The sequence below is a fragment of the Pantherophis guttatus genome, chromosome 3, assembly GCF_059756535.1.
Source record: "Pantherophis guttatus breed Tessera chromosome 3, ASM5975653v1, whole genome shotgun sequence".
NCBI lineage: Eukaryota > Metazoa > Chordata > Lepidosauria > Squamata > Colubridae > Pantherophis > Pantherophis guttatus.
The window spans coordinates 185,457,776-185,484,492 of record NC_142065.1 but is presented as its reverse complement, the minus strand read 5'-3'; the positions used below and the strand labels follow the sequence as shown (position 1 = coordinate 185,484,492).

Sequence of the window (26,717 nt, the reverse complement as noted above, 5' to 3'; positions counted from 1 at the left end):
TTAAGACAGCATGCTGGGTGGTACTGGAGTCTCTTGAGAATTGGCTACCTTTGAATTTCTCCTCACCCCCTAACTTGAAAGCTTCTGACCCCAAGAATGTAAGTAGTGCAGTTTTGAGAAACTTTTTATTAGCTTAATAAATAGGTAACACGGTAAAGTGCCTTTTTCCCAGCTAATTATGGGGGAGGGGTGTCACAGAAGGGTGCATGAACACAAAATGCTAAGAACATGTATTCTAGAAAAACAGAAAAAAGCTAAAAAGATACCACATTTATTTACTGTTTCAATTTGTTTAAGTCTAATTTTTCATTTGGTGATTACCGCCTCTATACAATAAATTTTATGAAACTGGAAATCTTTTTATAACAGTGATGCCTGAAACATCTTGTTTAGACCCTTATCTCATATATATATATATATTTGTATTTGTATTAAGGATTCTTCTAAGATGCTGTCTTGATTTAATCATCCGCTTTTTCCCCTCCACTATCAAATATTTTATATATAACTACTTAAAATTGGAAAGGAATGTTTACATTTCTTTTTTTAAATAAAGTTTGATTCCATTCATCTCTTGTGAGATTGATTTTCCTCCAAGCAATTAAGGAGGTGACCCAGTTCCAAAAGACAACTGGACTTTCTTGGGTTTTTTTTCTTTGAAAATGTTTAGCTTCTCATCCAAGAAACTTCTTCACTTCTAACTGACTGGTGTGGAATGGAAGGATTTACATTCTTTGAACTATAAACAGTATAAATCCTTCCATTCCCAACCAGTCAGTTAGAACTGAAAAAGCTTCTTGGATAGGACAGACCCGTGATGGCAAACCTATGACACACATGCCAGAGTTGGCACACAGAGCCCTCTATGTGGGCATGTGCGCCTTCGCCAGCTGCTCTTCTGGGTTCTGTCGTGTGCATGCACACCATCCGAATGCACTCTTCTGGGTTCTGGCATGCACATGAATGCCAGCCAGCTGGTCTTGATGTGAAGACCAGCTGGCCGGCGCGCATGCACAAGCTAGGACCCTGAAGAGAGCACCTGGCTAGTATGCATGCACACTGGACCAGCTGTCTGGCATGCATGTGCATGATGGAACCCGTAAGGGCAGCTGGCCACCTCGCGCATGCGCACTGGCCTGCTGCTCTCTTCTGGATTCCAGCGCTCCAGCACGTGCATGCATGCGCACACTTCAGTTTTGGCACTCGGTGCCAAAAAGGTTAACCAACACTGGAATAGACAGAAGACTTAGAATAACTTTATTGTCACTTTGAATGTACACTAATCGGCATACATTAAAATGAAATTTCATTGAAAGAGGAGTTGAATTCATTGATCGCATGTCTCAGTATTACAGGAATCGGAGATAGTGTTATATAATTTATTTCATTTTTCCCTTTCTCTTTTCTTTTGATTTGCCAGAAAACCAGTACATACTATGTGCTAGGAAGCTCCCTAGAAAATAGGTGGTGCAGTGAAAACTGTCAGGCTGCATACCAAGGCAAGAAGCAAAACTGATGGGTAGCTCCAGAGGATTTATAGAAGAGAAGGGCCCATACTCTTACCTTTTATGCTGTGAACATAGCCTTGATACCACAGAGCTGTTTCAAGATTCTGAGTCCAAAACAAGTGTGTTTTGAGAGTTTTAATCAGAAGAAAAAAGAATCAAGCTGCTTTGAGTTTGTTCTGACAGAACACCCTTAGCTCAGAATATTCCAATGTATCGAAAGGGATTGTTTTGTTCCAAGCTGAAAACAAAACACATTTGCTGTCTGATGTATTCCCCTCATTCATGCCATGTATAATTGGTTTGGCTTGACTTTCTCTGGGGAGCACTTGGAGAACTTTCAAGGTAATTTAGCAGTAGATGTGATCTTCCGTTTTCAGACTTTTAAGAAAATCAGGATGCTTTCAGCTCCAGATGTTTATTTTTTGTGGAAATGTCTTTGCTATTTTGAGGACCTATTCCAGCCTTCAAAAAGATGTCATACATGCATAAGTAATAAGAGTTTCTCTCTTTTTTTTTTCATTTTTGGGAAAAGGGCCAGAGATCTGATCAAGTACTTCTTTCTATGTATATATCTCTACTACATATCTTAATATTTCTGATATAAATTAATTTCTCCTTTCTAGTTTATGGAAATGTATCCTAATCTAATAGTGCCATAAATAAGTAATACCATTTTATAAGTATTATTAAATCATATCCTTTTATTTTCCAAAAAAAAATCATGGTATAGTGAAAAAAAAGTGCTATCCATTTTAATACTATTCTTGTATGGTTAGTACCACTAATTTTTATATATACTTACTTGGAAATGATTTTCATATATCCTTTGAACTCCATGGGTGTTATTGAATTTTTTTAATGTCCTTTCTGCAGAGACTTTCTTAAAGAATAGATGAAATCTGAAATCACACACACACACACACACACACACACACACACACACTGTATTTCCCCATAAATATGACCTTCCCTGAAAACAAGCCCTAGCTCGATTTTTACACCTCTGCCTAATATAAGCCCTACCCCAAAATAAGCCCCAGTTAAGTCCTGTCAACCATCTGGTTGTACAAGGTGGGGTGAGGCACAGGCTTAAAAATCAAGCTACGGTGGGGGTGAGGGCATGGAGCTGCCCCTTGTGCCCCACACCCGCTTACTTTAGGACTACTGCAGCCAGGCCTCCCACACCCCGACATCTGTTGCACCACTGCCTGATTTCTTCTTCAGCCACTTGTGGCTGCTCGTGGCCAGATATGTGGTACATTGCGCCGTTGCCACCATTCATAGCAGAACACCACAAGGGTCATAGCACCAGTGCCGCCAGTCATGCACTGGTTGCTAGAATTGGGTATGTTTAGTTTAATGAAAAGAAGTTGTAGGAGTGACATGATAGCAGTCTTCCAATATCTCAGGGGCTGCCACAAAGAAGAGGGAGTCAAGCTATTCTCCAAAGCACCTGAGGGCTGGACAAGAAGCAATGGGTGGAAACTAATCAAGGAGAGAAGCAATTTAGAACTAAGGAGAAATTTCCTGACAGTTAGAACAATTAATCAGTGCAACAACTTGCCTCCAGAAGTTGTGAATGCTCCAACACTGAAAGGTTTTAAGAAGATGTTGGCTACCCATTTGTCTGAAGTGGTGTAGGGTTTCTTGCCTAAGCAGGGGGTTGAACTAGAAGACCTCCAAGGTCCCTTCCAACTCTGTTATTCTATTCTATTCTTTTATTTGATTCAGGACTGCTTTTTCTGCTGAAAAGGAACAAGAAATGCTACAGGAGTATGTAACTGCTTTTTAAACATTAGAGATACAAATTGTGAAGTTTAAACAATGTGAAAGCTGAACTGTTAAAGACATCTGCCATGTTAAAACTTGTACCAAGCTAAATGCAGCAAAATAAAAATTGTAGAAAAATTCACACCCCAGCTGCCATGACTCTCAACACTGTTGATGCCATTGCTGACAGATATATTTTGTAAGATAAAATATAAAGACAGGATATGGATAAGAATCAAATGCCTAATTATAAAATAGGGGAAGATGATACAACAGTAATGAAATGAACCATGCCAATGTTTATGATATAAGAAAAATAATAACCTAGTTAAGTATTTTTTTCCCTTCTTATACAACTTGAACAGTAAATTTGATCAGGAATAACTGTTGCTTGCTTGTACTGTTTGTTTGTAGTGTTCACCTAATATTAAACTAATATTAATTTATGCATTCTACTACCTACTGTCACTTAAATCTATCTTTCAGGTCAGATACAGAGATTCTAGTTATTTTTAACTAACAATATTTTGTGCTTTTCAACAGATTTATACCATAGAGCAGTGATGGCTAACCTTTTTGCCATCGCGTGCCAAAAACGGGGGGAGCACGGTGGGGTCACACGCACGCGTGCCCACATCCATAATTCTATGCACTCCGCCCCCACCACCACTTTTGGCATGTGATGGCACAGTGGGCCTGGTAGACCCGTTTTTCGCCTTTCCCAAGCTCCAGAGCCTTTCTAGGAGCCTGGGGAGGGCAAAAATGGCCTTCTACACCCTCCCGAGAGGCCCTCCGGAGGCTGGAAACAGTGTGTTTTCTGACTTCTGGTGGGTTTTCTGACTTCTGGTGGGCCCAGAAGGCCCGAAAATCAGCTGGCCGGCGCACGCATGCATGCCGGAGCTGAGCTCACATGCCCACCGATATGGCTCCACGTGCCACCTGTGGCACCAGTGCCATAGGTTCGCCATCGTGGCTATAGAGTAAATAGTTTTGACTTTTTAATGGAAAATACATGTATCTCTCTGTGAGTACATATAATAATGCAAGTTGTTGCATAACAATTGCACACTGTGCATATTCACCTTGCTTCACAAAAGAGAGAATCATACAGAATTTAAAATATGTCTTATATAGAACCCAACTAGCAGAAATATTGTTTAATAGCCTCCACAAAGGAGCATAATGGTTGAACTAGGCCCAGTTTCATTCTTTAACTTCATTTCAGTTTTGGTCTGTTTCTTGTCTTAAAATCCTTTTAATGTTCAGTTCTGAATGTGAAAGCTTTTGTTCAGTTTCCTTACTCAAACTCATCCAAAATGTGGCTCTCTATTCATGACCTCATCCTTCAACCGAAATCTGTCAGCTTTGGCTTCTTGAGCCTAAGAAACAAAAAATAAACTTTTCTTTTAAGAAAAGCTTCAGTTCTGTTTGGGTTTCTTGTATATAGTCTGCACTACAGATAATGTTGACAGCCGAGGCAAAATAAGCCCTTTATCTAGTGCATGCATAATATATCTCAGTGTGAGCCCAAGAGAAAACTTGCAAATAAGTAATTACTGTTGACATTGCTCACCAGTTTCAAAGTAAGATATATCCGGTTACCTTTTAGAGTTTAATTTTTTTAGAGTTAAATGGCAGAAGAAAAGACATGAGCAGAATTATATAATTTTGTTACTTTATAATGCTTCTATAATGGATGGTTAACAAGACTGTTCTACTTCCATGATTTTACACATGTTAGGATGAGTTGTACAATGTATGCAGCCAGAAATAAAACAGCCATGTTCCCGAAATCCAGGAGCAACCTAGAGATTAATACAGAGGGAAAAAGGATTTAGGAACAGTTGGTTCAAACCCAAACACTGGGAATGAATATGGCAGCATGAACACCTGCTCTAGCTATAGCAGCATGGATTTTCCACAGATAATAACATTCATATCCAAATCAAAGGTTTCAAGGACTTTGAGATTCACCAAGCCAATTTTCCAGCCATTTGTTTATTTAATTTAATTTCAAGGCCACCCAACTCTTCAATGTTTTCAACAACTTACAATGAAAAGAAAGAACATAGTGTATATCAAACGTTCTGTTTTATACTGTATGATCCCAAACAAAGTCTTGTGGGGTTTTTTTTTGTTTTTTTTTGTATTTCTTAAATAATGTAGAAAAAGAATGTATGCATGCTCAGAACATTAGACTACAGTGAGTTGAAATCAAGGTCAATGTATCCATCTAGAAAACCACAGGGTAGAGCAGATTAAGAAAATAATGTAGATGAAGCCTCTGGGAATGAAAGTGAATAGTCATTGCAAACTCATGTGAGTTCTTGGGTGAAAAAGATCCTATCGGTTAAATGTTTGTAGTGCTACCCCCGAAAGGGCTGCTGGAGTTTGAGTTCTCCTGGCCCTTTTTGGTATGGCCACCGGTCCACACTGGTCCCTCGCTCAGGCACCTCTACTGGCTTTGGTCATATAGTGGTCAGTCTCCTCTCAGCAGGCAGATCATGTGGTGGGGTGATGGTCAGTCTTTTCCCAGTCGGCAGGTCACATGATGAGATGGTATTCATGTGGCTGGTCAGCCCTTCTTCCTTTCTTTCTCTCTCATCTCTACCTCTCTTGAATTGCCTGCTGAGTTCTCCTTCCACCACCTCTGCTCCTTCATGGATTCATCTGCTTGTCCCACAGAAGCCTTTCCTCTCCTACCTCCTTCTCTCACTCAGGCTTGCACCACAGCAGCCTCTTCTATCCTACCCCCTTCTCTCCCTCAGGCAACGGGTAGTTGTGACCTGTGGGTGGGCTCGCCCATCTGCCCCAGCGCTATGCCGTCCTATATAGCTGTGTACAAGCATGCGCAAGAGCGAAGTGCATGCGCAAGAGCGAAGTGCATGCGCAGAAGGCCACACGCTCACATATTCGGTGCTGGGGCGAACCGGTTGTTAAATTATGTGATGTCCATTTCTGCTTCTCCCTCCCCCCTCCCCCGCGCTACATGTCTATGGAGATTCTCAGTCATGGTTGTCCAAAAGGTACTTTTTCAAAAAGCAACTGGACTTTGTTTTTCCTTAAAGATAAGGAAGTTGTCTTCAAGGAAAAGACAAGTTTCATGCAAGAAACTTCTTCAGCTCAAGTTCAGAACTGAAGAAGCTTCTTGAATGAGACGTGAAACATCTTGAAAAAAACAATATCTTTGGGACATCCTGTGTGTTATTTAAGTTTTGACTAAACATGAGGCACCCACCACCAAACCCATTTTATTTTAAAATAGAGTTGCACAATTTATAGTTATGGTTGTTTTATTCTGAGCATTCCTAAGTTTATATTGCCAACATTTGTCAACAAAAGTTACATTTTTAGGGGCATGATTTCAGCCAGGGGGAAGTGGAAGTAGTTTGCCTTCCAAACTCCTCCAAAGTTTTTTTAAAAAGGCTGAAAGAAATCAATATTTTAAAGAACTTTATTGTAAGTGTTAAAATGTGTTCATTTCTATCCGTAAACCCAGAGCCCCTTTCCAACTATGTGGTCCAGTGGGGGGGCGGGGGCGGATAGGGGTGATTCTGCATGAGTGGCAAGCATGCATGCACACATACAGCTTCATTTGCACAAGCAGCGGGCACACATCCTCACTGCTTGTGCAACTGGAGCATGCGTACAAGTGCTCACCCACTACTCAAGTGCTTTCCCACCGCTTCTGCAGCCCAGTTCCGAACAGCTCAAGGCCCAGTAGTGAACTGGGGCCCCGGAGGCCACAATTTAAACCCACCTAGAAACCCACCAAAAAGAAAACTGGATAACCATTAGCTATTGTCAGTATACAGTTTAGAAAAATTGCTAACCAAAAGCTGAAGTATCAATTTTACTGGTAAATGGAGCCAAATACTTAATATGAAATGAATTTATAGTGTCAATCTTTAAGGAAAAAAATGGCCTGGGCTTTCATTCGGTGTTTTAATAGTTAACGTCAGCGAGATTTATCTTTAAAAATACCTCTAGGAAATTGGGCAGCCATGAAACTAGAAAATCCTTGATCTGCAGTGGATATTTTCTAAAATGTTTCCTGTACTGAAATAATATTTTTGGAATAGGAGTATGTTTCTAAGATCCTTGAGATGCAAAAGAAAAGGTTTCTGAATATAGCCTGCTTTGCAAGTTGTCCCTCCTTTCCCTTCCTTCCTTTGTGCAGTATAAGAAAACTATATTGTGATTTAATATACCACCAAATGTTGTTTACTTCTGCTGTAATGGATGCTATTATGCCTTTCCTTTCTTCTTCCTTTTAATCATATTCTACAAAGACATGCAAATAAAGCCAGGTATTCCGAATACAAGGTTTATCATTTGCAGGAAAACAGGTGTAACAAAACTTTTTTGAGAGAGAGAGAGTTTTGAGAAAAGGTCCTTGAGTGATAATGTTGATTTCTTGAATAAAAAAGGATGCATTTGTAAAAAATATATACCAGCAATAGGCTTGAAGTGGATGATAAAGAAGTTGGTAAAACATTTACTCTACCACTCAGCATGCAAAGGAATAAAGCTTTACCATATTTTCTAATTAAATGTGTGTTAAAAAGAGATGCTGTAAATCAGAAAGAGAGAGGGAAAGGGAAGGAAAGTTCCCTTTCTCCTTTCCCTTTCCTCCTTGCATTCTCCTTTTTTATCCTTTATATAATACTACTGTGGAACATCTATAAAATAGAAATAATTTTCAAGTTTTTCTGTCACAATGGTTCTAGCACAGATCTGATCCTTAGTCTATAGGGAGAAACAAAAATTCATTTCAAACTGTTGATAGAAAACAGTGCCTAAGGGTGAATATGTGTTCATGTAGCAAGGCTGCCTATATAACACGCTAAGCATTAGGAGAAGTGTTTGGGGTCCCATTTTTCTACTTGTCAGTTTCTAAAGCAACAGATATAGGAAATATATCCTATGGCATGCAATTGGAGCATGTCTGACGTATAAAGTGATAACTTACTTCTGATTGGCTGCATAGAGATCTGGGCTGCTGGAGATAAGTGGAATTCTAAAGATGGATATATTTTGGCAAAGTTGTTCATTTCATGGAACCTTGCAGGATATTGCAAAATAGGTGAGCCAGCTGAAATTACACTCCACCAAGACAGTTGCAGCTACATAGCCATGTAATGTGGACTCTATGTCCCATCTATGTATTTGTGGCATGGACCTAGTCCTCATCCTATGTATGTCATTACAAGAATGCAACACATTGGGCTCTTGTAAAAATAATCCTTCAGTTTAATCAGAATTTCTGCCGAAAGACTAATACAGCGTTTTGTTTTTTTTGCACAGGTAACAAGTTCTGGATCTTCAAAGACACCACCCTCCAGCCAGGGTATCCTCATGATTTGATATCATTAGGAAGTGGGATTCCTCCTCATGGTATTGATTCAGCAATTTGGTGGGAGGATGTTGGGAAAACTTACTTCTTCAAAGGAGACAGGTTAGTGTGTTCATTCTGGAAGGAACAAACATTATTTACATGGCTTGCTGTTCTCCTTCATTCTTAGTATTAATACACATTCAAAAATATGGAATATTTATTTAGCACTATTATGGCAACACTAATATTGATCATTTTGCTGCTGAGCATGGTGCAGTTAAGATTTACTCAAATAAACCCAGATATAAATATATAAATATGCAGAGTAAAATTAATTTTATATATAAAGTTAAAGCTTCAGTTATACATATAGCCAAGCTAAAAAACCAACTTTAAAATAAGCATTCTTTATTGTGTTTTCTCAGCTTTTCTGCAGGAAGGTTTGTTGCTGCTTGTGTTTTATTTTGGACATTTGGTTCCTATAATATTTGAAGTATCCCCAGTTTGAAATGTAGAAGAAATGCATTGCTGTTTTTTAATTATTATTTTTCTTCCCTTGAGCTACCTATAGACTTTTCCAGTTGGCATTTCTTTATTTAGTAAATCCAACAGTACATTGTTGCTGGAGTTTTTTTTTTTTTTTAAAGGCACATGAAGAGGTAGGTAGCACACAGGAAAGAAAAAAATACTAATTTAAAAATATCACACACAAACAACATATTTCTATTAGGTTTCAAACTGAATGGGGAACGTGCTACATATCTACCAAGTGTTAAAACTGAAAGATCTGTAATGAAAGCTTCAGTAGGTGTTCTTGAAGAAAAACTGGCATTCCTACTTTTGCATGATTGCCAATCAAATTGCAAAGGTTTCTTAGAACAAAATAAAGCACAGAAAACACACCACGTAGTTGCACTGGAGATGGCACAAGTAGGAAGTCAGTATTTTCAAACTGTGACAAGTAGGGTTGCCAGGTCTGCTTCCAAAAAATAGCAGACAAGCGGGAGGGTGGGGGGGGAGTGTTAAGTAGTAAAAAAATAAAAAAAATTTTTACAAATAAATTATATATTTTCTTACAAACATTTTAACACTTATTAAAATAATCACTTCAAAACTTTACTTAAAATTCAAAATATCAAATATATTATAATAATATGTAAAATATTAAATTACATTTTAATTTCATCATAAAGCTTTTGAATAAAAAAAAGTCCACTATTTTGTGAAAAAAAATAGTGAACATAATGTGAAAAAAGTGGACTGTCCGCTCAAATAGTGGACACCTGGCAACATTAGTGACAAGAAAAAATGGTGAAAATTGCATTTGCATGGGCAAATAAGAGGAAAACATACGTGGGGATCTGAAATCATGAGCCTGTACTAATGACTAGAAAATCTAACAGCATGAATATTAATTTACTTCCAAAGGAACATAGGAAGTTGTCTTCAATTAGGTCAAACTTTTTACAGTTTGCCTTATTAATTTTTTTTAGTTGAGCTCTGTCTATCATTTGCTCAACATTGAGCAATAAAGATTAAGCCAGTTTAGTTATACTAGATGTGCCTATATCCAGTAGATGGTCAGTTGACTTTGGGATACTTACAGATGCAGTTGTCTATTCTTCCATCTAACCTCAACATGGGTCGAACCGCATTTCTTTCAACAATCTTACTATTTTGTTTTCCTGTTTGAGTTGGACTTGCATGATTTTATTAAGAGGATAGCAATCCAATTTTGAGAAATGGAGCCTTTCCTCCAGAGCGTACAGTTGTGTGGACAGAAATCAGGCAGCATTTGGGAAGCTGAAGTGCATTAAGCCTATTGCCATCAACGTCTACGGAGGACAAAACTGTTTTATAATTTGCTTGTTATGGATGTGAATATTATTTTAATATTAATCTATTTAATATGTTTTTTTCAGTTCACATGCTTTGGGGACTGTTTAAATGGTAGGCATCCTAGTTGCATGTTTGAGATTCGGGGTATTATAGATTTGAATTTTTTCTATTGACAACTTTACAAAGTTAAGGACTTCTTTAAAATACAACAATGACAAAGAGAAAGAGAAAAAAACTGTGTCCAAAAAGAAAAGGAAAAAAAAAACACAAGGAAAAGTAACAACAGAAAAACTTCTGTTGATGAGAAGGTTACTACAAGCATTATGAGATCCAGCAGGTCATAAATGCAATAAAGTGTATAAAGGAGAAGATTTGAAAAATGTGAGCCATGCTAAGATAATTGAGCTATTACAGGATATTGACCACTTAGTGGGAATAAGCCCATATCACACTAAGCTTCTCAGCACATATTGTTTATAGCCCTCCCTTTTTTTAACTTCTTAATGTAATATAGGTTGAATTCTCCCACTGGTTTTAATTGCACATATAAGCCTCTTACAAAGTTCTTTCTGAACTGAGAATAGCCCACTGTTGCTTCTGTAGCTGCGATGATTTGGTAGGCATAAAAAAAGTGAGGCAAAAGGTGATAACAAAGCCAAAGGAGGAAAAATGTCTTCCTGTAAAGGCTGTGAAAAGGTGTTATAACCTCCCAGGAGAAAGATAGACCTAAGCAACCATAGAGTATTGGTGGATAACATTTTGACTTCAGTCTCTGAGGAGTGCGTTGGGAACAGGATGTAGCACCAACCTGCGATACCTTAAACTAGCAGCATCTTTTTCCTGCTGCTTCCAGGTGATCCTGGGAAAAGATGTAGACATTGCAGAGAATTCCCAGTGCTCTGAAGCAATTTTTTGCAGATTATATTAGAAGTGCTTCACGACTTTTCAACACAATGAGGATGGATGGATGGATGGACAGAGGGACAGACAGACAGACAGACAGACAGACAGATAGACAGACAGACAGACAGACAAGCAAATCCCAAAGAATCAAATGAATGCAAGAGCATGGTCCCTGCATAAATCTTAAGTTTATTCAACTAAGCAGGAGGCAGACGTCCACACGGCCACTCCACACCTCTTGAATTATTGAATTATATAGTGATTTCAACTTGCTATCCCTCTGCCTCTTATTTGATTGTTTTGCATCTTTTGATCATGGTAGTCGCCCCCATTCACCATCCCATTATTCATGCTAAACATTGACACCGCTATTTTTAGCCATTTCAATGAAACCTATTATAACTATAATGTATGCTATAAAATAGGCATAATAGAGTTATAAAACAAGTGAGAAGAAACCCAATATCTGCAAATAACTTTCACCTATGTGCATTCTGCTATTCAAACCATGTTTGATTGATCCTTTATCTCAAAAGTATTACATATCTTCTTTGCAGGTACTTCAACCTTCCATTTCTGCCTTTTTTCAGCATTGAAATTACTGGTGCTGGTTCTCACTCACTACTTATATATAATGAAAGGAATGTTTAGTTTCTCGAAACTGTCCATTTCTTTAACATAACATTGTTGTTTTTTGTATTCAGAATTATTGCATCTGTAAATAACAAGAATATACCTTGAATAAAGCAAGGGAAAAATACTGAAAAATCTATAAAGCAATGAGTCATATTATACAAATCTCCAAACTTCGTCATTTTATTTTTCCTCATGGTAACTACCTGACGTTCTATGGATCTTTTCATTTTTCTGTGCATAGAAAAAATGCCAGCAACTATTTTCTTCCCAGTTGTTTTAATTGATGCAAAAATAAATTCTTATCCACGATTTCTCAAAACTTGAATATAATGAACCTTTATTCTAGGCAGCAATATAGTACTAAGATGCTTTCTTTTCTGCAGTTCCCACTCGGAAATAAGCCCTATTAAAAACTTAGAGAGTTACTTTTATCAAATATGCTTCAAATTACCTTCAAATATAAACATTGTAAAGCACTATGGAGGCAGACCACAACCCTTCGCATGTAGATTAAGAAATTACATCACCGAGTTAGGAAGAAACAAATGTGGGCATATTGGTGGAAATGGAATCTGTTTTTGCATTACTAAAATATCGTTGCAGTCCAGGGGAAGGGATTACTGGATTTTTTTTTTAAGAAAAAAAATGACTCCATTTCCACCAATATGCCCACATTTGTTTATTCCTAACTCGATGATGTAATTTCTTGATCTACATGCAAAGGGTTGTGGTCTGCCTCCATAATGCTTTACAATGTTTGTATATATATATATAGTATATACACATATTTTTTTAAGAAAAAAAATGTTAATTTTTTTTCTAGGAAATGTTTCATAGCAAATAGAGCTTTTATATAGAACTTCTCCAAATGTACATGGCTACTGACAAAGAATCTCCGAAACTGAATTTGATATTTCTTTTGATTAGGATTTCAGAGTTTCTTGCATATAGATACTCTGAGGCCAATCAGAAAAGCAGGTCTCTGCTCCAGTGGTGGGTTGCTACTGGTTTGCCCCAGATCGGGAGAACCAGTAGCAGCGGGAGGCTCCGCCTACCCACCCAGACGTCCATGCACATGCACAGAAGCTTCTGCCCATGCGAAGAAGCAGGGCGAGCGCGCGCGTGTCCACAAGCAAACCAGTAGCGACAGGATTTGAGACCCACTACTGCTCTGCTCCCAGTTAATAAGGCAATCTATCTTCTTAAGAACTTCATAAATAAGGTGTATTTCAAATTTATTGAGGATAAGACTAAATGCTTTCAGTTACAAATTGCATACTTACTATATGTATACCAGATGCAGATAGCCATACATAAATGTAGAGAGATAAATATATAGAATATGTGATTTCTGATGTGTACTTGAGGCCAGGAGTAATCCTTTTTACTAACTGGGGGGAGGGGGGAGTAGCTATAGGAGAAAAAAATAACTCCTTTTTAAAAATACAAATAATTAAAAAAAAATATTAAGAAAATTCCACAAATTTCCTTGTAAATACTCATTGAAATTTACTTCTCATATATAAGACTGCAATCTGATTTTCTTTTTCTTTTTAAATATGTATATTCTTTTCATGGTGTGTTATTTCCTTATAAATTAAGATATGTAAGAAATCTAGCTGCTTGAGCTGATAAATATTGCACAATGGAATTTTAAAAAAGATTCTGAAAAGTACAACATAGAATTAGAAATGCTATGGGAACCTTAACTCAAATTGTGATTAAAATTTTGAATAAGGCATTGGTATATATCATTGCATATAATATTCATCATTGTACAGCTGGATTTAACCCCTAGGTATCATAGCTGTTTTGATTATATAAAACCACTCATTGATTTGGTTCTCGGGATAGATTACTCATTTGTGTACTTATTGGAAACATGTATTCAATCATCAAATGTTTAAATGTCTTTATTACTATTTAGAAGTATATCTTTAAATAAAAATAACCATGTTGCCCTAATATCATTTCAAAAAGTACTTCATTTCACACACTGGGGGAAAAAAATTTATTTTTTTTCATAAAATTTATTTATAAAATAAAATTTATTTTAACCTCATTCTTTCTCTCAGGTATTGGAGATACAGTGAAGATATAAGAACTATGGACACAGGTTATCCCAAATCAATCACAATCTGGAAAGGTATCCCAGAATCACCTCAGGGAGCCTTTGTTCACAAAGAAAATGGTATGTAGCTTCTTGTTAACACAAATGCTTGCTCCTTCCTTCCTTCTTTCTTTCCTTCCTTCCTTCCTTCCTTCCTTCCTTCCTTCCTTCCTTCCTTCCTTCCTTCTTTCCTTCCTCATCATTTATTCAAAGGGTTCTTTGTTACTTAAATGTGAGTTCCCATAACAGTGCAATAAATACATTTACGATAGGTAATAATTGGAATAGGCCCAAAGCTTTTTTTAATATATGGCATTGCATTGACATCCTCAATGTCAAGTTTGTAACTGATGTGGATGGGGGAGGGGGAGGAGCTATATTGGACCATGACTCAGTTTGTTTTGTTTCTTTTAATGCTATTTTCTGACAGCTACAGCTGAGCGAAGAATCCAGGAGCTGGTATCTCCTTCCCATTTGCTTAGAGGCAAAGTTTAGGATTTACTTCCTGTGAAAGGGAACTTCAATCGCAGCTAAGGAAAGATTTGCTTTTACAAATAACAAAATATTTTAGGTCAGAACTTTTTCACAAACCACTCAAATGGAAATATATCATTCTAAAAGTCTGTTCAAAGCAATCTACCCTAGACTTGGTTAGAATCACCTAATACAGAGTTAGAAGTTTATACTTTGCATAAGTCTATTTAACAAATACAATATTGCATATTTCTAGGAATATCAAATGCTGAACTGAATTGAACTACAGAAATATGTGCATTACATTCTTGCTTATGAAGGCCTTCATTCTATGAATGTCAATTGTTGCTTCGGGCTGTTGGCTATTTGATTGCAAAGTTTTAAATTTCCAAATACAATTACAACCAATTGTTGAGCTGCTAGCAGTGTACATGCAATTGATTGGTCAGAGATTTATTTACTTTTCTTTCTCTTTATCCATGACAGGTCTCCAGTAATATTTTTGTTTCTCTGTAAATGAGATGTGATATTTCTTCCCTTATTAAGCATTGTTCCTTCCTTTAGCTCAAATCACCAATTGCTCTAACAAAAGCTTTTCCCCCCAGAAATAATTAGTTCCTTCCTCTAAGTTTGCCTTTTCCATCAAGAAAAGCTCTTTTCAGAATGAAGCCTTTTAACTATAGAAGTTTTCTTGTTTTCTTTTTTCAAAAAGGTAGATGATTTGGAAAAACAAATCACCCTCCCTCCCTCCCCCTTTTCACTCTCCCTCTCTCTCCCCCCCCCCTCTCCCCCCCTCTCTCTTTCCTACAACCTTTAAAAGCAAATTATCTACATTGCAGGTATAAGCTATATGTCTGTTAGACTCATATCTACATGGTACATAACAGAAATATTTATTGGTTTTCCAGTCTTTCAGTCACACTGAACTTCACAGTCTCTAAAATGTTGGCAAAGAAATATCTGGCAATAAAACTAAAAAGAAAGCATATTTCTTTTTTCGTTCAGTTGTTTTTAAAAGATAAACTTAGGAAATTCTATGGATTCTCAGAGAATAAGAAAGAAACGAGTTATCTGCTGAAGCCTGCCAAAAATGTGCTGGGGATTGTACCCTAAAATCAGGATTGTATTGGCTATTGCCTTAAGCTTAAACAAGCAAGGTTACATAGGAGAAACACCATACCTAGTTTCACAGAACTGTGATTAAACTTTGCCTGTAATCATTTCCTTCTCCTCTTCAGAGATTTCACTTGAAACTGTATCATATCGCTTTAGGGGAAAAGGTTCAGAGGACCAGCTTTTAGTTTAGCAACTTACATTAATCCTTTTGGCTCTCATTCATTCGGGTAAAGGGGTTGTTGGAGGGGGCTGGAAGGAAGCATGAAAACATGCCAACTGAGAAGTAGAAGACTATGTTCAGATTTAAGCTACCAGTATTTAACTCATAGATCTTATTCTACCTTAAAAGCTTTTTGCTAATATATAAAAAATGCTAGCAGTGTTTTTTTATTAGCAGAGTCAATTTATTCTCTTTAAATAATACATGTACATTTTGTGTACAATGCATAAAAACAAAAAATAATTTCAAGAAATCTAGATTTCTTCTAGGTTTCAGCAGAATGTAGGACTATAGTATTGAGTTAAACTATGTAAGAAATTGGAGTTGCTATCCAAATGAGGCGTGCACACTTCTGTTTCCAGTTCTCCATGTCTCCCATGTATTATTCCATATCCTTTGCTAAATCATCAGGTGCAGTGGCATCATTGTCATCTGTTTTCTGGGAGTATTCAGTACAAATTATCTATTTAGTGTGCTAATCATCGAACAGCACATTACTTCATTAAATATCCAAACTTTGCTGCACTTTGCAATCACCAGGGAAGCTTTAACTTCTCCACCCCGATGATTTTGGCTACACTGAAAGTACTGTAAGGGAAAATAACAGCTGCCTTGAGCTCACTGGGGATAAAAGCCTACAGCCTCCTTGAAGCAGCAAGCTCAGTGCAATTGAAGGTAGAGTTTCCTCTCAGCATTGGGAGATAGATTGCAGAGGTGGGAAAACAAATCACTTGCCCATTTTCATTAAGGAAAGATGGTTTTCCAGATCCCACTCTATCCTGTTGAAGGAGTGGCTAACCAGAATCCAACTTCAGATTTGAGAAAGAATAGTAAACTGCCAAAAACAGATTTTGAATGTACTAACCAGAATGAAGAGAGAGGAAATATTGCTTTCTCTTGCAAACAGCTGAAGACTGACTCATAGACACCTACGCTGTGGTGGGAGCTGAACGAGGGAGAGTAAAAAAGAAGCAACTAAGAGGTCAAGGAGGATGAGGTGTTTAGGGAATCAGTGCAAAGGAATGTTGCCTGGCAGTTTAAGAAAATTATGTTGCTCCAAAATAAGCATTTTCTTCTCACCAGTAGGATCTTAGCGTTTGTAGAACATACGTGACAGACTGTGAGGGAGTTTGCTTATAGTAACCCAAAAATCATCATGATGTTATTGTTTTGCTGCATTAGATCACCTTCATAGATATAACAAACTTATATATTGTCCAGCAAGATTCCAAATGCATTGTCGAATACCACAGCATATAGTAGTAATTTTTCAAAAGTAATGATGGTGATGATTATTCATTGTCAAACAATTCAAGCAAATAATCCAAACAAGATGGATTGTGCCAAAATAATGCATATTATTAAGCTAATTAGTAAGTCGATAAATGAATTTGCATTGTAGCCATAATAAAAGATTTATAGAAGGATAATAGAAACTATCCATGGAAACTCCTAGTAGCAGTTCATAGTCCTTCCACAGTGGTAAAACAAAACAGTTGTGAGCTTTCACATTCAAATGGATATTCCATTACCCCAAAGTATTTTTGCACTTAAATGAAATATTGGAAATATTCTTTGAAAGAAGCCTTTTTGATTTCAGTGGAACTTCTTCTTAAACAATTTGGAAGACTGCAGAAACTTGAAACTTGCAGAATATGTCAAGGGACATATTTTCTTTCCTCTACCTCTCATCTTTAAAGCCTCGTCATTCAAGCCAAGCTAGTAAGCACATTAAAAAATGGGGGAAAGATTGTGTCTACTAGCACCAAAATAAAATTATTCCAAAGCAGCTTCACATACATTCAATTTTAAGAAAGAAAATGAAATTGAATAAATGGCCAAGCCAAGTTGTTTTTACATTTCTGTCATAAAAATTTGAACTGGAAAGTAAAAAAGTGGTGCTTAATTTGAATAGGTCACAGGTATCAAACTCGCCATGTCACGTTGCCGACACATGACGTTTCGCAATGTTTTTCCCATTGTGGAGCTGGGGTGGACATGGCCTGCCTGTGATGCATCCAGCCTGCAGGCCGCCAGTTTGACACCCCTGGAATAGGGAAATAAGTGATTAAAAAAAAAAAAAGATTTGTCCTTTTTGTCATTCAAAGATAGAGCCCATTGTTTATATGTTTGTTATGTTATTGCAATAAATTTTTGCTTTTTTCCAAATCTGCTTAATTTTTCGACTGTCTCTCACAAGAGGCAAAGTTATAAAACTGGATAAAACTCCCAATTGTTTACATGCAGTTGATATATAACAGGAGGTTGTATACCCATTGTGAAAGTTTTTATTGGATTGGTACCATTTTTCAGCTGAGACAGTAAAAGCTTTACATTTTTTGGCAGGGAGGCTGATTTCTGCAATTAGGCACCCTATAATTGTCCTGAATGATCAAATTCTGAAGATTTGAAGCTGTGTACACCTGTTTTATGTTTCAGAGTTCATTTTAAAGATGATGATGCAACAGGGAAGAGATTCAAGAGGATGGGATCAATTTAGCTAACTCACTGCTATAATTTACAATAACTGACCAATATTCCTTTGCTCCTTGAGCAAATCAGGCTCAAGTTATTTTCAAGTGTCAATTTAAAACTGTATTTAAAACTTAATTCTTCCATCACATTAAACAAGTTAGACTTCATGACGTGACTCAACCATGTTGATCAGTGCACAAACAGTCTAATTTGATGGAAGCAGAAGAATTGTTTTATGAAAAAAATGTTTCATAAAATTGTGCAGCAATCTATACCAAAGATAGTTTATAGAATCAGGATGCTGTTTTGACTAGGTGGGGAGTTCTTATATTCATTTGCAAATTGCAGTTGTATTCTCACTTTCAGTAGGTTCTTTTACTGAGAGATGTCTAAATGTCAGTCCGTTTAAATAATTCAATATTTGTTTCTAAACAGGCTTCACATATTTCTACAAAGGCAAAGAATACTGGAAATTCAACAATCAAATGCTCCGGGTGGAACCGGGATATCCCAGATCTATCCTCAAGGATTTTATGGGCTGTGATGGACCAGCAGACCGGGACAAAGACCGACACAGCCCTCAAGATGATGTAGACATTGTCATCAAACTGGACAACACAGCCAGCACTGTGAAAGCTATAGCCATTGTCATTCCTTGCATACTGGCCCTGTGCCTCCTTGTCTTGGTTTACACTGTGTTCCAGTTCAAGAGGAAAGGAACACCCCGCCACATACTTTACTGCAAACGCTCTATGCAAGAGTGGGTGTGATGTAGGGATTTTTTTTTCTTCTTTTCTCCCAGGAGTAGTGGTAACATGAAATCCAACAAAAGAGCTGTTACGGAGTTTCCTACCAAGGAGCAGGCCTGTGTCTGTCTCAGCCAGGGATGATCTTTAAAATCCAGAGGGCTGCTTGTCCTGCACAAGAGTGAGAATTTTCTCCAGTAGGAAGCTTCAGTCGTACACAGTACCTGCCGTTTCTCCAGTCCTTCGTCTGTCTTTGTCATTCAGTTCCAGCCTTTCCTCTGCACGCTCAATATACCCAATGCAAAACAATCAGGATATTCATAAAAAAGAACAACATGAAAAAAGAAGAATCTCTGGCATCCCAGTTGGGTCTGTCTTTTCTTTCTTTCTTTCTTTCTTTCTTTCTTTCTTTCTTTCTTTCTTTCTTCCTTCCTTCCTTCCTTCCTTCCTTCCTTCCTTCCTTCCTTTCTTTTTCTCTTTGAAAGAATTTTGTGTGAGGTTAAAAAAAGAAAAGAAAAGATATAAGCATTTTTTAAAGAGAAAAGATAGAATAACTAAAACACAACAATCACAATGGAACTTTCAGGAAGTGTGAAGATCCAAAACAGCTTTGTCTCCAAAGAGGAATGCTTTCTGTCAGCTACAGATATAGTCCTATACTCCTACACATAATTTTTAACAAGTGGGAGATCAGGATGACATACAGGAATTCTGACTGTTTGGACAGCCATTTTCCAACAAACAAGGGGCCAAAATATCTGCAATATAGTAACAGCCTTAATAATATATTCATTTTGTGTTTTATACAATTGTTCAGAGCTATGTCCTCAATGTTTTCACACATTTATATTCATTACTATATTCAGAGAGTATCCTTTTTACTGATTGGTTTAGCATTTATTGGTTTCTCGCCTCTCCACTTTTCTCTTTTCTCCAGAATTGTATCAGGTCCCAGGCTTTCCATAAGCTTCTCAGAAACCTTATTTTGAAACCAGACTAGAAAGCAGCAAATTCCAGAAGTAAGAATGCAATCAAATAAATTAAAAGTTACTGAGAAACAAAAGACTAGTGTTAAGTTTATATTACCAGTGTCTCTTTGAGAACTATCAGTCCAATTTTCAGGGTGGAAAATAATATTGATTGAAATGGTAATAGTACAAAGATTCTGCTTTTACTTAAAGGCAACACTCCATAACTCATAAATTAGATCTACAGAGCCCTCAATGCCATTGCTATCTTCTCCCATCACTGGTGCTTCTAGTGTGTATCCAGGACACAGTAGGTAGTCCTGGCTGGCACATTTTCTTATGTTACTTCATAATGAAGAGGCAGCCAGAATGGGTTTGGCGGTGGTCAAGTGGATTTGCAGATAATAGAAGGCAGTTGTTAGCCTTGGAATTGAATCAGCTGGGTTTATTTATTTATTTTTAATTGCCATACCGAATGTGTAGTGACAGTTCTTCAACATTGCCTCCTTGTCTTCAGCTGGTGCTATGCCAAGCCATTTTATCAGTCTCCCACGTCTCTCTGCTGCTCTTTTTCTCCCAACAATATTGATCTCATTATTGGTAGACCCCATGGGTCCCATTAACAAATAATGAGCTTCCCTTACACTCTTGAAAAAGTGGGTGCGTGAACTGTTTTTTTTTTTTAATTCTGCCAGCAAATATGGCGAATGAGTGGCATTACGTTCTTATCATGCAAGTGACCTTTTCTTTGGTACTGTGCTTGGAGGGCCATGCATCGTACCTTTGTGAACTTGTGGGTAGAATTGAAAACTTGGCTGCCGTTTGGCTGGAGACAGATACATATAATTTGCAGCAGTTCAAACACCGTCTGCTAGCAGGAGGCAATACTGCCTATGGATTACATTGTCTCTGCTCACTAGTTTGTGGGGCTTTTTTGTGCTGAGCTCTGTTGATTGGAAATGACAGCAGCATAACTGGGATGAATAGAAGAGAAAGAGATGCTGCTGGAAACAGTCCCTCTATCATACTACCTTCAGCTTTCATGAAAGCGTTGGTCCTTCTCCACCTTAAGAGCAATAGGAAAATGGGATTTAATTGTGGGACTAGACCTAACTCATGTAACAATTGGCTTCATTTTTATTTTTAAAAAAGCTTGTCTTTTTAAGTTTTTTTGAAACACTATTCTGCATGAGTACAGAACTTGCTTTTGAATATGGACACTTATAGGCATAGTTAACCCTATCAAGGAGAAGAGAAAGCAACATCTGATACTGCCTGGCTGCTGTTTTATCTTCACAAAATGTGGTCATTTGGTATTCATCTTAGTTCTCAAAGGATTGGAAGACCTCTGGCATTTAGCCGTGCACTAAGTCACGGAAAGAACCCAGGGGACTACCTGGCATTATGTCATCTTGTGTAATTTTATGCTAACAGCAGTATTGTCATTTTCATGTGACCTGCAGAGCAGGTTATATATTAATTTTTTTTTCCCTAGAGAAAAGTCAGCAACTGACAGACCTCTTTTATTGATTTTAGGAGCTGCTTCTCGCAGTGACATGTTTTTTACAGTCACTGGGCTGTGAATTTATGAAAAGTGTTCGGAAAGAATGCACCCCACTAGATAGATACCTGACTTTTTATGAAAGCTAGGATTCTGGGGAGGTAGCTTTTGATACAATGAACAGCTTGCCTTGAACTTCATTGATCTGTTGATTGTCATTACTGAGTTAAACATTGTCTTCTGTGAAAAAGAGAAAAACCTTCGCTGTCTGAATTTCCTTACTGTGTACTATTTGATGTCTTTGCTCTTTGACCTTTAACTTGCAAACTGGCACAAGCTGAATGGGAAATAAGATGTTTCCAAACATTTTGGAGTGGGACTAAATTTTTACAAGAAAAAAAAAAGCTTAATGTATGTTGTCTGAATTCATCTGTTCTATTACAGAAGGGCAAAGGGTGAAAAGTCCTTCTTCTAGCTGGAATATATACAGACAATCTGATCTTATTCCTGCTTAGTTCCAACTGACTCCATGGGGAGAGAATTTCTCAATGTAATGTTCCCAGCATTAGTAACTGGTACAAGGTGAATGGAAAAATTGCTATGTATACATGTACTCTACTAATGAGCTACAGTATACAAATTTCTATTTAATTTTGATAAAATGTTTCATGTGAAACCAGTCCTTTCTACATATGATTTATTTTAAATGCATTCTAAAATGCATACAAATACTAAAATACTTGAAAACAGCCATCATTGACACGTATGGGTTCATATGTGTGTGTGTGTACACAAATACAGACACATATACTAGACTGAAATCAGTTTCTTACTAATTTCCTAATCCACATTACCAAATCATTTTATAGAGAGTGTAAGTATATATGTGTATTATTTTTTGGTAATGACTAGCTGGACTGCCTTGAATTTATATTTCTATTGAGTACAGCATGAAGATTAGTATAATTGAAATGAACATGATTTGGGGCTTTGTTTTTTATTCTGAATCGAGGGTTTATTTTGTAAAGAAAAGAGGCATGTAATACAGGATTGCACAAACAACACCCCATCAGCATAAACAGATTGATGAATGGATGACAGAATGAAAGAGAAAAGAATTCCTTAGTTTATAGCACATATGCATAGCAAATAGAGGTTTGGAATCTCTTAAAGGTATGATATATGGTATTTTAATAATTGTACCACTGTGAGATCATTATATTAGCCAGTTATACCTAACTCAGCTGATGGTGCACTACATGACTTACGTATGGTGAGCAGATCCCAGAGCTCTCCATTTCCTTACCCTTTCCTTTCAAAGCATATCAGTTAACCGGAAAAAGCATTATAGTTTTCTATCAGCAATCAGTTCTGCTACTAAGATAGTATTTTTTTTTCTTTTGTCTCAAATTATTTTGTGCTTAATTTCAACTAAAATAATTAAAGTACATTGGTTGTATTTAACTGTAGCCAATTAGTTAGCTTTGGCATTCATCATATGAATGAATCTATTCTGAGTTTGGATCCAATCCATAAAATTTATATGTTATTGCAAGAAACTAATGGTGAATGTTGATACTGATATAATAAGACAGGTGATTGCAGACAGGTTTGGTGAATAATCAAAACTTTGGACACATCCATTGAAGCTTCCCGAAAGAGATTGTCAGCACTGGCTGATCTGTATTTGGAAAATGGAAATATAGATATATTATGAACATTCACAAAAATGACAGATGGATAACAGTCAATAAACTTTGCATCTTTTCTGTTATATATCCATTACTTTAATATACAACAACAGACAATATTTATTCCCTTTTTCATTTAAATATTTTATTTCCCTTTCAGATTTCCTTAAAAACAATGAAGGAGAAAGCGCACAGCCATTTTTTAAAAAAATAAGGGAAAACAAATATTTGTATTTGGAGTTATACAATAGTTTTTACAAAAAGTGAATGGTAATAATGTATACCGCTAGATATAATACGAATTCATAAATATGAAAAGTTTGGGCATACTTTTGTCATAGAAGGTAAACTTATGTCACCATTTCTTTTATTTTATAAAGCAATCAACTGATTTTTTCCCCCAGCCCTCTGTTCTTGTAACCCCATTATTCAAATTAATTTTTATCTTCACTTCCACAGACATGTGGATGTAATATAAGTTCAGTATAAGGGTGTGAATTTATTGAGAAATGGGAACCTTATGAGATAAAAAGCAAAATATTGCATTCCAGAAAAAAATGGATTAAAAAAAAAAAAGACCTGTAAGCTTTTGGTAAGAAATTCAAGAAAATTCCAATTTTAGAAATAAAAAGTAGCATTGACTTTTGAATAAATCCTTTATTTTGAATAAAAAATACAAATGTTCCTTTATAGACGAGACTAACTTCATCATAGATACAATGGGTAAATCAATGTAACAACACATAATATATAGAAACCTATTTTTAATAAATGCTCATATTGCTCAATCAACATTATAAGGTCAGCCTATCTGCATAGTTAGGGTGTGCTATAATTGTAAAGGGATAAATAGCATGTTATGTTTGTCATAAACTGTAGATTTAACCCCCTTAGAGAAAAACAAATATTTGATATTCGATTATCTGATATGGAAAAAATAGGATATTACTCCAAATAAGAGATTCTGAAATCTCTGACTAAAATTTTAAAATATTTTTTCTCTCTGTCTCTTTTTTCTCTCCCCCCATCTTTTTTTTTTTTTTTTTGAGAAAAGTATGGCTTAAAGAAGCAGAAGAATGTAGTCAAAATTTTGTGAAAACATATCAACTAGTTAAATGTTATATTGAAACTTTCCATATCTAACTTGATTATGGAAATAATTAATAGAGTATTCATGACAATTTTGCCTACTAAAACATATGCAATAAGGGAATCTAGTAAGTACAGTTTTGCTACTTATATATTTGTACTATATAACCCAATTCTATACATGTTTGTTTGCCGTCTCCTTGAGTTCATTAGAGTTTTTACTTGTGTATAAACTGTAATGTGCAGAGGACAACATTAGTTAAAATAGTTGTATTCTTCAAATCATATTCACTAATGGCTGTTTAGATTTCTTTATTTGAGGACTGAGAGGTTTCCATTCAATTATCTGCATAATTTTATTTTACCAGACCACCATTCTGCTGTTTGAAATGATTGCTGTGCATCATATAACACAAGGGATTCTGTTCTGGTTTGTTGATGCAAATGTATTGTGCTAATTGACAATCTTGAATGAAGTTTCACTATTCATCATCTTGTAACTAGGCTTGTGAATGTCTCCCACTGGGAAAAAAAAGATTCAGATTATCAATTAATACAAAAATCTATCTGTAATATCTGGTGTGCACATTCCTAATAGATCCTTATATCTTTAGATTATATAATTGGCCAAATAGCATCTTCTCTAATATTTTGATAGCTTTGGGCATCCAGATCAACTAAGCACATTAAGTGGTAACTCCTATAACAAGAAAAACAAGAGCTGTTTTTCCTATCATTCCTGACTATTTTAGTAAAAACTAAGCAGATGAGAATAGAAAATGGTTAATCCCATATACTTTGGGACAAGTTTATTAAATCATAGATCTATTTCTTTTTTCATTAACTATCTTAAGTTCACAAACTGCAGGAATCTGTCAGACATTGCTGCATGGTAGGCTGGCTGTACTTTATGTTACAAGGATATGTTTAAAAAGAGTTATTAGAGTGATAACAGAATTAATGCTGATATCTGGGTTACATGCAAACTATGCTGTTCTCACTTTTTATCCCACTAATTATACTCAAAGTATTTAAATTCTGGGTTTAAATGTTTTACTATTATAAAAGGCAAAATAAAGTTTATTTCTCAAATTAAGTAGATTTATTAAACACAACCCTTCAATTTAATAGTGCTCCTAGTTTCCCAAATTGCTGGTTTCTCATGAAAAATAATCAAATGCAAAATTTCCATGCCACGATATTGATGTGGCTGTTTAACGCAGGGATATAGATGTAACATTCAAGTCAATTATTAGTTAATGGTGTAAGAATATATCATTCCAGTTGAGCAAAACGTTCAGTATTAGTGCTATGATATTCTCTAGGCATATAGAAAATGTCTTACAGATTCACAAACCAATTAAAATAGAATAAGGACAGTAAAGTGAATGAAGTGAAGTGCAAAAAAAGTCCTCAGCAAGTTCATTGACATGCATTTTTCTTTTCTTGTAATTTTTTTTGGCATCCTATAAAGGGTAAAAGTCACTTCCCAATAAATTTTACCAGGTTCTTAAAATTTTGAATGGCTGCTAACAGTATTTTTGTGTTTTCCATTGAATTTCCTTTGATTGAATTAGTGCAAGCAGCCCCTAATGGTGAGACATGTCTTTGGGTTTAAGATCTCAGTCTGCCATTGACTCACACCAATGTAAGACTAAGGTAAACACACACACGCACACACACACACACACACACACAGAGAGAGAGAGAGAGAGAGAGAGAGAGAGAGAGAGAGAGAAGAATTACAGAGTTAAATATTGTAGGTTGGTGATTTTTCCCTATACCCTTGCCTGCATGAGTATGGTGTCCAAGGTGTTACTTGCCTGGCATTATTTCAGAAAATAAGATGGGTTTAAATAATAATAATAGCATACATTTTATGGGTGCCTTACAGCTTCATCATTACATATGTTAGGTGTTGGTCCTTTCCTTTACCTGTCAAACTCTTTACTATTTTGTAGAATTCCATTTAGATTCTCTGAATATGCACTCACCAGCTTGATGATTCAACAAGCTCTGGTCAGACAATTCTGTAAACACTGACACAATTCTACCTAAGCCTGAGATTGCCACTTATTTTCACTTTATGACTAAGACTCTTATGGTGGTGTTTCTGCATTGTTGAGGTTTCTGTCGTAGCTTTGCTATCTAATCCATACGCTGCCAGACTACTCAACTACATGATGTTGCCATGGCCTTTAATGCAGCTTTCTCCAGTCTGATTCCCTCTTTAACATCACCTCTTTCCAGCTCTAAACATCTTGAGGATCTTTAGGAAAAGTTGGAAATTTTAAAACTTCAGCAGTTTATTTTAAGGAATATGGGAGGTAGGC

At 36.4% G+C, this 26,717-nt stretch overlaps 1 protein-coding gene across 3 annotated transcripts in view; it reads left to right on the top strand.

Annotated features, from left to right (window-relative positions):
* Window positions 1-23,371, top strand: part of MMP16 (matrix metallopeptidase 16) — a 154,073-nt gene extending 130,702 nt beyond the window's left edge. For all 3 annotated transcript variants that reach the window (XM_034422389.3, XM_034422388.3, XM_087890779.1), the window contains 3 exons: window positions 8,586-8,736; window positions 14,070-14,185; window positions 18,825-23,371. In XM_034422389.3, coding sequence (XP_034278280.1) covers window positions 8,586-8,736; window positions 14,070-14,185; window positions 18,825-19,159 — 602 coding nt within the window. In that variant the 3' untranslated portion in view covers window positions 19,160-23,371. The remainder of the gene's footprint in view (window positions 1-8,585; window positions 8,737-14,069; window positions 14,186-18,824) is intronic.
* Window positions 23,372-26,717: the final 3,346 nt, after the last annotated feature.